We start from the raw sequence: 16,206 nt of genomic DNA, 5'->3' as shown, positions 1-16,206 counted from the left end.
TATATATATATATACACATACATACATATATATATATATATATATATATATATATGCACACAGGGGTGCACATAAGTGGTACGCAAGTGCGTATGTGTGACCAAAATTAAAAAAATGTGCCATGTAAATAAGATTCAGACCGCTCATTTGCGTACCTACTTAAAATTAGCATTTTATTTTTAAATTTACTATAAAATAATATTTTATTTTATTAAATAATTTGTATTAAATACTCCTTTTTTATTTTAAAATATAAAAGTATTATCAGAATGTATTATTTTGTTTATTATTTTATTTTAAAAAACTACATAAATAATGAGCAATAATATTATTACCACTATTATTAATAATTTTTTTATAGTTATATTTAATGGGCCACACTATGTGCAGGGTGAGGACAAAACCAAATCTCCAGGTGCTCTTAAGAAAATCAGGCGGGAAAAAAAACTATATATATGTATGTGTGTGTGTGTGTGTGTGTGTGTATTGCAAGAAGTTACTGGTTAATTATATATTTATAAGTCCATTTAACATTTTAAGAGCCCTTGAAAAACCATTCAAGTACAACTATATAATATAATATATTTGCATAAAAAATACATGGTTCCTTTTAAATGGATGTCAACTGAGAAATTAATCAAGACTAATTTTGGAATTGGATCTTGACTTAAAATTGAATCGAATTCCAAGGTATCTAAAGATTCCTGCTTCTAATAGCGAGTGGGTGACATTTCCTGGTGATTGGAGAGAAATTATATCAGCTCGATTTACATAATCTGCTGCACAGAGATGATGCCACTGTCTTTGATAACTAATCATGCCTGTGACTTGCCCTTTAAATGAAAAGTTACAAAAGGCCAATAACACTGTCATCTAGTCAGAGAGGCTGGAATGATGACAAGAAGCTTTTGTAGCCAAAATCATTCAAATATAAGCAGCCCATGGCTGCGAGAACCCTCTCTAATCAGCAAGTCTGACAATTACTTACCCCCTCTCACCTGCTGCCTTTGGCAGAGCCATCATCACAAAGAGACTAATAACCACTGACTCACTTTTCAGTAAACAGACACTGTGATCAGCAGGGAATCTGGGCAACCAAAATGAGGGATCTGTTCTCGTAAAGCTTTGAAATTAGGAGGAGGCCCTCAAAGTAACAATAACAAACAGATAACTCCACAAATAAACAGCAGGTCTCTTCGGAGGCGCGTGAAATTGAGAGCTAATAGGTCGCTGTCAATCAAGCAGAATAGAAATGCACAAAGTGGTGATGTGCATTAAACCCTGAGTGCATAAATCATGTCGTACATGATTGCTGTAAATCAGATGTATTGAACACTCTTGACATTTGCCTGAATTGTTGCCAGATGGATGCTAAATTGAGTTATCATAGGAAAATGTGAGAAGATGACCGTCTTCAGGCAGGTAGTTAATAGAAGCTCAACAGGTTAAAAATTAGCTTCGCTACATGCATTTTATTCTCAGCCAAGATACATAAAGAAGAAATATAGCCCTTATAACCCTGCCTACGTGGCATGTTGCCAAGGAGACTGTAACGTAAGAGAACATAGTCAGCATACAATTCACTTATTTTTCAATATGAAGAGGGCTGACAAGATCTAGATCTCACTGTAAATGACCCATCCGAAAGCATTACCTCAGACCTGGATAAATATTTTACAAGTGTGAACAAGCAGAACTGCACCGGGCCTCAACAGATGAATTGCAGCAATCAGTTTAAAATTTCCCTTTACGCTTGTGTTATACTTTCCCACGCGTTAAGGTAAATTGGCTCTAGAGACTGCAATCCATTAGCGTGTTGCCCCAATGATACTGCAGTTGCCTCATTGCCCATTTTGTGTGATGATGAAAGGCAAAATAGACACCCAATCAAATAACATGCACTTTTTGTTCTGAAAAAGTCAAATGACGAGGAGAAATATTTATGCAACAATGGGGTAAGACACTTTAATAACATTTTGAAACCTTCAGTGCGTCAAAGTGCAAAAGTCTTGAATGGGCAAGATAACGTAAAAGCCATTCCTATTTCTAAGTTACAGGGGTGGCATATATCTGTACAGCTCATAATGCTTGATTAAAACTAGTTGTCATTTCAGTCAGAGTAAAATGGACTTAAATTAATAAATATGATAATTTTTTGAAGTATATTTATGTTAAAATGCAGTAAAAATTAACACTACTTGAATATTACTGGCTTTTAAATGTGCGGTAAATCTACAGAAACGGAGATGATCAAGAAGGGTGAAAAGATAAAAAAAACTAAATTGTAGGGTTCATGTTTTTTATCTCTTTAAATGCACAATAGCAGCTGATGCTGCAAGAGCACATTCATATAAAATCTCTGATGTTTTAAGAGAAAACCCTTCATTCTGTCCTATCTACTGTGAAGGAGAGAAATTTATATTTGCCTTTATAGTGTGCACTTCTTTCCATCAAACAGATCAAGAACTGATGGTAGATCAAGAAAGTGAGAGTTATCTTAGTTAAGCTTAAACTACAGATGAAAATGAATTTGTTTCATACGGGAGATTTTGATCTTGAAAAATCATATTCAAAGAGGTCACTGATAGAGACTACATGCATGTTTTAAATAGCATGTCTGGCATTATCTTCCAATGAAATGAACAAAAAGAACATTTGATTCTTCATAATTCACTTGGAGTACAGACATGTGGTGCTTTGTCTTGCAAATGCTTGGCTTTGGCTGCTCGATCCTTGGTGCTATCCAGAAAATGACTGTAATAATTCAGAATATATGTTCTTCTTGACCCTGGGTCATGTGCTCTGATGAATATATATGACACTGAGACATAATGGAATTTTTGGATGCAAGCAAAAGGCAGAAGAATGCAGATGGAAGAAGTGTGTATCTAACTTCACCTTATTTTACCCTGTGGACATACCAGGAACGGATGGCACATAATTATTCATAAACTGAAACTCTACCCAAAATAAATTATATAATTAGAGCCTCCACCTAGAAGTATCCCCACTAGAGGTCTACACGGGTCCAAAAACCCGAAGAGACCCGTAAATGTGCTACACTGAACTGACCCGGACCCGTCTATTATTTTGAAAGTTGGACCCGGGCCCGTGCAGAATCGAGAAATGTCAAAAATGTACTACCCGGAACCGACGCGGACCATCAATTATTTGAAAGATGGACCCGAACCCGGCCGGGAAGACACAGACCCGACTGGACCCGATCGGCACATATTCCACAGCAAATTGCTATTAACAAGTCGATAAACAAGTTGTGAAAATTAAACTTTTTGTCTTACCTAATGTAAGAAGCCTTCTCCCTTGTACCTGACTGTGATGCACACAATCCTCCTTGCCAAGAAATTTCCATCCGTGTTATTCCTCTCTTGCCAATAGAAATGCGTAATCCACTCATTAGGCTATTCCAGTTTCAAAAGTCCACTTGCTGTCACGGTTACGGATGACAAATGCGACTTTGCAGTTTTGCATTTTTTGTATCTCGAGTCAACTTGCATAATAATTTAGACTGTTTGCCCATTTGGATTATAATAACGATTGCTCGTCCAGTGCCATGGCTGCTGACGTTAGCTTTAAATTTGCTATCATCTCTGTGCTCTCTGAACCAAGTCTGAGCAACAAATTTAGATATAACAACAAGACGGTTCATTCATAATATTATTTAAAAAATAATCAATAATAACTCACATATTGACACTCACACAGTGTTTGTTTTTTCCTTTTTCTCCACCTTATTTCAAATTACCGACACACTTTTCTCATCCTAATTTTACAAGTTGAAAGTTACAAAACAACACACGCACAGCGCGGAGGACTCTGATAACGGCCGGGTGTTCTCCGAGTCCGATCGACTCGGGTATTACACACGATGTTAAACAGATCCGGGACCCGAAGTAATAGATTGGGACCCGACCTGGACCTGGCTGACCATTTAAAATATAGCCCCGAACCCGTACGGATCCCGGGTCCCCGGGTCTCGGGTCCTCCGTGTAGACCTCTAATCCCCACCTCAAAAAAGACAATTTAGACAACATTACATCTGAAATGACAAACTAAAATTTTAATAAATGCGCTTTAACAAAAATATACGGCTTTCAAACCCTCAGGCTATCTTGCCTCTTAGGCTTTTACTGTAAGTGCATTACTATAAATGCATTTCCTGTTCTTTTTGACAAACTGAGGGATGAGCTAAAAATGTGCTCTCTGGTAATAACCCACAGGCCACAGATTTTTTTTTTCAAGCTTAACTTGAATTTAACCCAGAATACTTTTAGTCACTTCGACCTTTGAAATAAGGTCTTCATGAAGTTTAAGTAGTATAACTTTTTGTCCTTCAAAATGTAATTGAGCAAAATTGAAAGTAAATTACTTAATCCCAAAAATAATATTTAAAGAAATAGATCACCCACCCAAAATTGAAAAAGAATTTACTTTAAACTTGCAAATGTTATTTCTACTGTTAAACACACGCAAAAAAAAAATTATATATTCTGAAAAATGTTGAGGTGTTTTTTTTCTTTGCCATAACAATACAAGCAAAAGGGGCCCAATGTTGTTTTGGACCCCTGTGACTGTCATTTCATGGACAGAAGAAATAAAGTCATGCAGGCTTGGAACGGCATGAGGGTGAGTAAATGATGACAGAAATAGTTTTTGGTGAAATATCCACTTAGGGTATAGCTATAATTGTTGTAATTGTTACCCATGAAGAAAATCAGCTAGAGGTTGGAGGGATAGAGACACAACGGAAAGGGAAAGAGGTTGAGAGATGTGTGATGTGTGATGAAAGCTTTGGCCGTATAACTAAAGGACACCGTGACCCTGGGTGTCCCTGTCTTCTCTGAATGTTGCTTTTAAGAGCGGCGGCACAGGAGAGACTTTGGCTATGTGTGTGCCTGTCCTGTCAGTGAACCCATTACTGGCATCTCAAACTTTAAACACTGAAAGCCTGTCTACTTTTGTTTCTGAACTGAAGAAGATTGTGTGAATCTGAAGAGGCAAGAGTACCATCTGAACAGAAGGGATACCAGTGAGATTACGGAAAATTTAAGAGCTGTAAAAGCCCAGTAAGTCATCCTGTGTACGTGACCTGTACGTGGAGGGTCACATGTATAAAACAATGTGTTGTGTCTAGTTGGCCAACATAAAATATGTGTGCGGCTTTTATTTCACAATAGCCATTTGTCACGGCACTAAATTCTCCTTCAACAGAGCTATTATTGTCTGAATTGAGTGGTAAGCTCATTATTCACAATTTGCTGTTGTGACACGTCTGAAATTGGGTACTCTGCTGTGCTTAATTCTATTTTTCGTCTGCTCAATAGGTGGCTCCTTGTCTCTGTGCCAAAAGTGATAAAAAGTGGCTAAGACTTGGCAGACTTGTAGCGCAAATCTGTGCCAAACTCTGTCAGGGTGCCATTCAGAAGATTACAATGTTGTTCATTAACCTTCAAGTGAAGTAGAAGAAACAGAAACAGACCAGAGCAAAATGCTATGTTTATGAACAATGCCACACACACTAATGTGTATCATCATGCTACGGGGTGACTTCGTTGGAAGCAAACCCAAAAAACCTGCAGACAATTCATAAACCAACTACAACCTTGTTTAAAGGACTGGTAAATATGCTAAGATAGAGCTGCAATGTATTTAACTGAAGTTATTGTCTTTCTTTGCAACACAAACATGCTTCCTTTGTATGTAAATGAGGTTTTTGGAATTGGATTGCAGTTATGGAATGATGCTGTATAGTTCTAGTAAAGTATGTCAGTGGCAGCTTGCCGCATCCTTCATATCCTAGCACTCAAAATCAGGCTTACAAGATGAGAAATTGTCCCATGCAGATTTTCTGGGCATGTTTGCACTGTAACCTGATTTTTGCAATTCCTTTAGAGAATTGGAAGTGTAAAGAAATGCAAGCTTAAAGAAAATACTAAATATAAAATTTTCCCCCTTTTTTCTATATTTTATAATCTGCAGAAATATGAGTTTTTGGCCTGGTTTCACAGACAGGGCTTAGACTAAGCCAGGATTAGGCCATTGTTCAATTAGGACATTTAAGCATTTTTTTAAAATAAATGTGCCGTGGAAAACATTACTGGTGCATCTTGAGACAAGGGTACTGACATGTTTTAAGATCAATCAGTGCAAGCTAAGACTTACATTTTAGTCTGGGAATAGGCTTAAACCTTCTCTGTGAAACCGGGGGTATATGATAAAACAGATCGATGTGCTGTGCTAATACCTTTTCTGAATATAAAATATGAATGTTATCCTGTGATATGTGGGCATATGAGTGTGGATGTATAGTATACGCGTTGGTTTTTGTTCAGTAAAAGGGTGTGTGCTTTACATTCTCAGCTGGTGGGATTCACCAATTACCATGTGCAAATTCTTGAGCAGCTCATTTTATTATCTTTCATATAAAACGGCACTGATAGATCTGTACGAGAAGGTCAACAAACAGAACCCCTCATAATCATGCTCCATTTGTGACTCATCAAGTGGGCTTACTCACTGCACACAACATGCAATCACTACCTGTACATGCGCGCACACACACACACACACACACACACACACACACACACACACACACAGGAACATAAAGTATGCATGCAAGAGCACACACTGACTGCCTTATTTGGTCAAATGGTATACATCATTCAGAAAAGAGACATTCAGGTTTGTAGAAGCGTGTGAATATACAGCCATTAGCTGAGTGGTTGGGAAAATCTAGAAATCTGTTCCTGTCAGGAAAATATGAAAATGTTGTGACACTTTAGTAATGACATGGTTTCTATGACAACAGTGCCTGTAAGACTGCAAACTGCAAAGCCTTGTTGTTACTGGCAAATGAATGCAGGAATGCATTATGGTCCACAGAGGTTAAGCATTCATTTGGGTTAGAAGCTGATTATATGATTAAGTTATATAGCCATTTCTCTCTAATCACATCTGTGACCCTGTACACCCATTTCAAAACAATTTCAAAAGGACTGTATAATCCATAGATTGTACACATGGTATTTTCTATTAACTTCAGACACAGCAGAGTAAAAATGTATGCATTTACATGCATCTGATTTATTCAAGCAAATTGCAAGTGCACTCACTTGGGTCAGACAGGATGGAATCAGTCTTGGGCAGGAACTGGTCACAGCGAATGCCCTGGAAACCCTCTTTACACCTGATTTGGAAAAAAAAGAAAAAGAAAGACAGTTAATAAGCAGTTTAACAGATGGTTTTATCTAAAGCCATGTATTTTAGGAACAATCTCCATGGGGTTAAGAACTGTACTTGGCTTGTTCCTTGTGGGGATTAAGGCAAAAAAAGCAACTTTTTGGCTATTCTGGTGAAATAATGAGTATTTTAACATTTCTGGACTGGCACTATTACTTCCATTCCAAGCTCTGTTGTTATTGATAGATAACTAAATCTAAAAATTTTAATTATTATTTAAAATAAAGCGGAAATAAAATAAAATAAACAATGTCAATAAAAAATAATTGTCAAACAAAAATCTAAAACTAAAAATGTGAAATGTTGCCTTGGCAACTATGTGAAGTTGAAGTACTAAAATTACTAAAACTGAACTGAAATAAAAATAAAAAGCTGAAAATAATTAAAATGACAAAAGCTTAAATTTAAAATTAAAACTATCATAAAAATCAAAGCTAGTTTAAAATATATAAAAAAATACTATGACAGTATATGAATAATATTAAAATAACACCTAACTGTAATCAAGGCAACTGGAAATTAATTTTTGTGGTAATCAACACTGCCACAAGTGTTATTGATTTAGCTTAACTTAAATTGAACCTGGAATATTACTTTAAACCCCTTGGTCACTCCACCACTCTAATTAAAACACTTTCAGGGGCCAGACTGGTCCCTGTGCATTTGATAACAATGAAACTTCTAGATGTGGATAAGACAATCAGAGTGAAAAACGTTCGAGGGTTTTCTGGAAATCAGATGGGAAACCCAGACGTGCCATGTCATGCATCTGTTGCAGATGCCAGTAGATTGATTTGGAAATACATGGGCACAGCAAGTTTGCTGATTTTCTACCTCAGCAAAGCCCTGACTGCTTGAATAAGCTCTCTCGGTGTTCACTAAATATGGAAATGAAATGCTTGTCTTTTATATATGAAATATGCATGCCATGTCCCTCCCAGCCAAGCTGTTTGCTCTCTCTCCAGCTCTCTTGCTCATGTAACTGCCCATGTGTTTCTGCCTGTCTCGCTCTTCCTCGCCCTCTCTCCATCCTGTCATCACTTTATCCTCATTTTTACCTCACTTCTTGACTTTTCAAAGACACTGGAGGCTAATCCCACTTTCAGCTGGTTGAGTCAGGAGAGCAATGTGACAAAGAAAAATGTCCCTGGCTCTAAATGGCAGAGTACAAACAGAGCATATGCATATGCCATGCGCACGAGCCTCAGCAGATAGCATAAGCCTTTGTTGGTTATACAGCACATTTCATCCTTTTACAGAGGATCAGGAGCTCAATTTAATGCTGCATATTGCTTAGGCTGTACGTTTCCAAGTTTCCAACTGAAAAATAAATACATTTTAAAGACCCAATCTTTTATTTTTTATATTATATGCAACATAAAAAAATATTGCACATTTGCTTGCATCATCAGCTTTCTCTGAGCTAGTTACCATATGATATTGCTTACTTTTCATGTCATTTTCACACCTGTAGATTATTTGTTTTGTTCTGAAACAAGGATATATAATACATACTACATAAAAAAAAAGAAGATATATATATATATATATATGCATAATATATATATATATATATATGCATAATATATAAACACAGAGCGAGAAAGAAGGCTTCGTATGGACAGCATTCTTACATCTGTTTCGAGGAAAAGCCATGAGAAGAGCTGCTCTTTGGTTTTCAACTGAAATAAGAAATGTGCTCACCCACATTATGAATTATAATATAGCTTGGTTCATTGGTCCATTGGGTCAGACTGCTTTCTTACCACAAGCAACTGCTTTAGAGTTAGTTTTCAATTGGGCTGAGACTACCTCAATCAGGCAATCTTGGGCCTGACGATAATCTGTAATCTGCAGGATTCATTCCCAAAACCAATGGACAGACTGACAGTCTGTCAGTACCTCGCAAACACAACAAGCAGAGTGATAAAAACAGTGAAAGTGACAGTTCTAGCTAACTACATTGTATAATTCACTACATTTCCCAAGCCTCGAGTTCTTTGAAGTGAACTGTTTTCAGTGTAACTGTCTTTCTTTTTGTCATGTACAAAATAAGCACTGTTACAAATGTGTTGCTGTGTTCATGAAACAGACTTACTTTCTGTATCATTCCGTTTTTTCCTTATTACCAGCAGAACCACAGAAAACTGATGACATTGAATAATTTTGAATATATTTGAATGAATTGTCTTTTCCCAGTCAAAACCCAAAATCCTAAGCGTACGAACAGCAACAAATATTAATTGGGCCTCATTCATGAAACACAAGCAGAACCGATTTCTATGTAAATTGTTCATAAAACCATTCTTACGTAAACTGTTAACGTGGCAATTTACATAAGCATGATTTTACGAATGATTTACACAGAAATGATAATAGACAGTGTCTACTATAAATAACATCACAGTGATATAATTTTTTACACCCTTGTCCAATCTGATGTTAACAATTATCACTCCTTGCTCTATAGTAGAAATCAGCATACGACTAATTGAATGTAACTGTCATATGTGTCGCTAGTAAAGATTTTACACTAATTGCACAGAGAGAGCTATAGAGGGCTATGAGTCAGTAATCAAATCAGCACCGAAAATGTGCGACTCTGTGCTTTACATAGCGCATAGGTCATGCCTGAAGGATTTGTGGTCAATTAATCTCTCCCCAATTAATATGTCCGCAGGCAAGTGGAGCTGATAAAGATCTGTGAGATAAGAAAGTAGTGCAGTACAAATTTACAGAAGGAGGATCATTAAAAGAGAGATCAAGTGCTATGGCTGCATTGTGAGGAACAGTCATTATGGGCACAGTATGAGCTGTGGCAATTGGCAAACAGTGGCAATTAAAATGTGGGGAGTGGATGGAAAGAGGTGGAGGTGTGGAACCACATTTGGGCTGCTTGCCTCTTTTTATCTCGCCCCACACACACATTTTGTTCACAGGCTTGATTTATGTGGAAAGATGATACATGTTTAGCCCAGTAGGAGGCTTCCTGTTGCTCAGCATACGGCTGAAGCAGAGGCCTTTTCTTTCATACAAAGCTCTTTTTTCTCACTTGTGCACATGGCATTGTGTTTCCGTTCTATCAACATGAAATACTGAAACGTGTCTCGGCCAGGTGTGACGATGTCTTTTAATTGACTAGGCTACAGTTATTTCTAACGTTCAATTATTTTTTCTTTACTCTATGAGGCCTTGTCATGTTACAGGACCCCCTGTGTGAAATCTTTAATTTCTTCTTCATAATATAGGTCTATATATAACATACGTGCCTTCTTGTCACTTTCATGCTCCTCACAACCCTATAATTGTCCTTGGAAATTTTGCAATCGTATATTCATAAGTCTCGGAGACCTGCGAATGAAAATGTTAATATTTCTCACGGACCCAGAATGTATTGAGTGTTGCCTGGCTTTTAATTAGCACCACACTCATTAATTAGCAGGAACAAATGGGGGAGGGGGATGGGATGCTGGAAGGAGGTGTAGATCATTCTAACTAAGAGGCAGCTTTACAGGCACAGATAAATATAAATACCAAGCCTCCAGCTGTCAGATTCTTGCTGAATGTGAGAAGAACATGCACATTTAACTATGCACTGCTAATGATCAGGCTTCGGTGTGTTTATCACAACCAGAAAACCATGTGAACCCATTTATGGAGTTCATAATTTCATAATGGGAAACGTAACAGACAACAGTACAGAAGCAGCATGCATAAATACCAATTAAAGCAAACTGATAGTTTATCATGAGAACCTTTAATTAAAAGGAATGAGATCTGGAGTATGTTCCCAGGCTACTCACACGGGCATTTTGAGATTTAGAGCAAGTTACTGTGTTTAATCATGTTATGTTTACTCTGGCTTCTCAGCTGTTCTGTTTATATGTTGGAATTCATCTCCGTTAGTCTAAACAGAAGTAAATCATAACCTTAGCCAGCATGGACATTTGACATTTACGATTTGTTTCAATTGCTGTATATGCATTTATGCCACAAATTGTTCACACGAAGCTGTAATTCCATCAGAGACAGGAAGCATCCAAATGACCTGTATATATTTACATTAACGGTCTTTTTGCAGGTTACATTGTTAAGCCAGTAGGTTGTCTTTATGAATCAGTTATACATTCTTTCACACTTGATAATACATTAAAAACGAAACAAGCAACTGTCTTCATAAACAAGCCACTGAATTATTGATTCAACCAATTAGTTCAAAAACGATAATCTAGCCAGGAACAAAACAAGGGACAGTGTTTACGAGTAAGTCAATGATTCATTATCATAACGGATTTGTTCAAAACACTGATTCATTATGGAACACACCACCACTAAAGGGTGTTGCTTGGAAACGCATGGCATTTGATTCTCTTGTTGCTTTGTTTGGAAGTTTTTTAAGCTAAATTAGACAAAGTAACTGGAAATAGTGTGTCTAAGTCACACAGTGTAACTGCTGCATGAAAGCAATATCACTAGTAATAGTGATGTTTTCCCTAGATATCAGAATGGCTGTGATTACGTGCAGCACAACAGCAACCCGTAGGTGATGGTAGCAAATTAGATTAAGTTTTTGAAAACGATCTTTGTGTATCTTTTGTCTTCATTAAACAGTAAGCAATATTTGGAAAGTGTGAATTATAGAACAGACATCTAATTAAATGAGGCAGAAAGTCAGGCAGTGTTTGTTTAACGTATGAAGTGGCTTATGTACCAAACTTTTAAAAGCACTAGGAGGGCATCGATTCGCATTGAAGATTTGACATTTGAGAGAGCCAATTTCCTGGACCTCAAACAAAGCAGAAACTATGGATTTCCTTTTTGTAACCTTTGACCATTTTGCACATGATCATACCTGTGGCCACTTTCAACATGCACACAAAAAGATGCAGAGTCAATCGATTTTTAGTGGTGTGAAAGGGTATTTAAAGTGCCAAGCCATTTCCCAAGCCCCAAAATCACACTCAAGCAAAGACCAACGGACATCGCTGCAACTTGTTCTGTTTAAACTATCATTATCACAGATCCACACGGCATCATCCAGTGAGCCTGATATTGCACTAGTGAAGTATCCATTATCGTTAGCACAGAGGCTAGCATTCACCTGCTGTGATCTGCTGAATTGAGTGAAGAGAACTGTGAGAGGGTACAGGTACTCTGAAGTGCTCTCAGAGAGCCATTTTCTCTGTAGTTTTGCACCCCTGGTCAACCTGGCAATATGCTGGGAAATGTAGACAAGAGAGAGACTCTAAGAACATCCCAGACATCTCTGTCACTGGCCTTTCTTTGTGCGGTTAATGTGAATAAGTCAAGTCTTATTGTGCCTGGTGGTAGCATGGAGCTAGAAAAAAAGTTTACATTAATATTCATTCTTATATTTGACTTTGCGCTATCAGATTATAAGTATTAGAATATTGACTTACATACCTCAGTGTAAATACGCTATAATGCGCTTTTATTAAGCAATTGACTTATGTTAATACAATATTTGCTCTTTCTTTTCAGTGTAAAATGATTATCCCTCTCCACAATATTCAGCCTTTTTCTTTCTTTTTCGTCTTGACCGCATTGGTTCAGCAATAATCTTGTCTCTGAGCTGATCGAATAGCACTTATTAACACTGCCAAGAGAGGGTCATATGCCTAGTTTCAGACGCTGGCATATGCACTATCCTCCGTTGATGAAAGTTAGAGGATAATAGGAAAAAAAGGAAAAGTAATTCAGACCCATTATATGTGTTCAAGAACCGATACGTAACGTGATTTAGGGAAACTACAACCCAGGCTTTCTGGAAAATATGTGCCTGTGGCGACATTTTTGCAAAATGATATTACATTGCTTCTTACACTTTTCGCAACACATTCAAAGTGAAATGTCAGTCCCACTTTATATTAGGTGGCCTTAACTACTATGTACTTACATCAAAAATAAGTCATATTGCATTGTCAAACATGGTAACACTTTATTTTAATGTGTCCTTGTTACATTTTACATGTACCTACTATTATAATAACAATAAATTATGCATACAGTAATTACATGCAAGTAACCCTAAACCAAACCCTAATCCTAACCCTATCTGGCAACATTTAATTATGTTGATTGTTTGGAAAGAAGCACTAAAAGTTTAATGCTCTATTGCATTTGAAACTAACATAGCACCCTACCCTAAACATAAACTGATATTGGTAACAAAAGCAAATGTAAGATAAAATGCATCTGCTAAAGTATCCATGCTATTTCAGCTTGCTTCTACAACTTTTTAATTCTGTTTTATCAAGACGGTTTCACATGATTTGTACATGAGCCCTGCAATTCAAGTTCAACACCGTACCAGGTGAGCTACCAAGCAAGTTTACTACATACAAAACGCTGTACATATGTACATATGGGTTCTGCCATTGATTCAAAATTAGTTTGAAAAGGAAGGTGTTTGCATTTTACTGTAATTTCAGCTGGAAACTAAAGAGAATTGTATGTATAGGTACATTTTTGGAGAAAAAATTTAGGCAGAGGCACATTTATCCAATGAGCCTAGGTTGCTTTACTCTTATGGAGGGATAAAATGTGCTATCTTGACAACCTAATTTGATCACATATGAATAGATGTGTATAAACCTTTTATACCTTTATAAAACATTTACAGTACAAAGACTAGCAACTCTCCTTGTAACCTTAAATAGCGAGCAATGCTGTCTTGCCAAAAATAATCATGGAATATACTACATGACTTTTGCTCAGATTTTTGCCCCAATTTTGGATTTCACAGAATGTGTAGTACATTTTGGGCACAGACTTTTAACTAGTTAGAGGATATTAAACATGTTTGATATTTTGAGCTGATTTTAGAACACATAGGCCTATTGTTTTAATTTGTCATGTGTCTCCTATCAACAGGGCATATGTTTCTCCATGAGAATTTTGTGTTCGTATGCCTATAAAGCCTGGTTGTGTGTGATCCTCAGTGGGTTAGTGTATGATGATCATGTTTTTTTTTTTATTCATCCATTTTCAAAGTAGGCTAGTGTATGCTGCCTATAGTGTTTTAAAATCTGCACAGATTTTAAAAGTCATGCAGTGTATTCCAACCTTTAGGTATGCCGCATATAATTTGTACACACGAATGTGGAAGACCTCTCTTACTCCCCTTTTTTTGTCGGCCTGGCCTCCTTAAATAATTTACATTCTGCTATCAGCAAACCTGAAAATAAAAGATAGCTCACGTGTCTTGTGTTCTTATGCTCACCTTCGACTGACCCTCCTCATTTCAAAACACGAGTGGAGATGCATGGAAAGCTAATTCCTCTTTTTCCTTCCTGAAGAAGTGTAAGGGCATCTTCTAGCAGCTTGACTCAAGCTGTGCATGCACTCGTGTTTATGTTGCCATCAACTTCAAGCCTGTGACAGGTGTTCTTTTAACTTTTAACATGCAATTTCAGCGGATGCCGGCAGATGTGAGAAGAGGCGAATAAAATGAGATGACTATTGCACAACATAAATCAAAGATCCAACAGAGGAATCCAACAGAGAACATACGGTAGAGTTCAAAAGACTCGTACTGCCTTTTTAGCAGCTTTGCTCAAATCTACCCAGCCACAGCAACTTACTCTCTATTACAGCGTAGATACAGATAGCTAAACACCATGACATACTGACATGAGGTTGTGACATGTTTCCTCTTTCTCTTTATTTGGTAACCATACTGCAGGGGATAAGCTTAAAGCAAGTCCTCTACCAACATGAAGAATGAATGGAGCCACTGGTAAATACAACACTCAGTTATAAGACCGAGCTAAGGAGACAGACGGTATGATTTTGTTACTTAAGCTGTAAAAATGCTGAATGACTGTAAATAAACCATTCACTTTTGAAGGTCAGCATTCAGTTGCAACCAACTTTTTTTAGAAAATATTTTGAAGAATGTTATTAACCACACAGTTCTGGTGAATGCTGACTTTCATTTTATGGACCAAGAAAAAAAAAAAATCAGATACAGTAAATTATGACAGAATCTCTTTAAGAAAACCCTAAAGCCCCATTCACACTGCCAGCGAGACACAGCGACAACGCGATATGGTCCTATTAATTTTCAATGGAGAGCTGGTGACTTCCGGCGACACGAGCGACAGTGACCGTTGGCGACAGAATGTGGGCGTGTCAAGCGATGCGAGTCAAGCGACACAAGTTAAGAATTGTTTAACTTTATGCAAATAAACAGCGAATTTTGCGAGCGACAACCAATAGGAGTGAAGAATCTGTCAGTGGCGCTCACACGTCACCGTCTCGATTGCAGGCAAGACAGGACAGATTTCCTGAGCGATTTCACTGTTTTAAATGATTTGACTGTAACCACATAACATACATGGATATAAAAAATGACGCATAGAAAAGAAACCGTTGGCTGTCTAAGTGAGTTTGATTCATACATTGATGGTTCGAGTTGTTAATTACATGATGCAGTGAGCAGTTTAGCACCGGTTAATGATTTAATGCACGAGCACTGCTGTAGTTTATATAACAACACTCTCCAACAGCAGAATGGTACTTTTATTTCCTAGTCATAATAGAATGATATCTTAGTTTTACCGGCAATATACAGTTTGTGATTGCATTTTATATGTCCAGATATGTCCAGACGTGCAGTCTACCAATAACATTAGAGCTACAGCAGTAGGAACGCCCACAAGCGTCTTCACAGCACGGAGTCTAGCGACATACAGCGAAAAAATCGCTGGCAGTGTGAACGGGGTTTAATACCCTTACAATTATTATAGTTTTCTTAACATAAGAGATTTGTTGCAACATAACAATTTTAGTATGCTGAGCTAGGCCATTGCTTTAGGACGTGGTTCAGCCTTAAATGCCTATATTACAGATAATTCAGCTGTATTCAGATGTGCCATGTACCTATTTTCCTTGAGGGGGCACTGATGGCAGTCATGGCTCACT

At 37.3% G+C, this 16,206-nt stretch overlaps 1 protein-coding gene across 1 annotated transcript in view; it reads right to left on the bottom strand.

The window, feature by feature from the left end:
* LOC107557971 (pro-neuregulin-3, membrane-bound isoform-like) overlaps positions 1-16,206 on the bottom strand; it is a 322,432-nt gene that overhangs the window by 48,234 nt on the left and 257,992 nt on the right. Inside the window, exon 3 of the mRNA XM_016241569.1 lies at positions 7,134-7,207. Within this exon, the coding sequence (XP_016097055.1) occupies positions 7,134-7,207 (74 nt within the window). The remainder of the gene's footprint in view (positions 1-7,133; positions 7,208-16,206) is intronic.

Source organism: Sinocyclocheilus grahami, unplaced genomic scaffold (genome assembly GCF_001515645.1).
Source record: "Sinocyclocheilus grahami isolate Dianchi unplaced genomic scaffold, SAMN03320097.WGS_v1.1 scaffold626.1, whole genome shotgun sequence".
In the NCBI taxonomy this organism is placed as follows: Eukaryota; Metazoa; Chordata; class Actinopteri; order Cypriniformes; family Cyprinidae; genus Sinocyclocheilus; species Sinocyclocheilus grahami.
The sequence above is the reverse complement of the archived record's forward strand: the minus strand, read 5'-3'. Positions and strand labels throughout refer to the sequence as shown.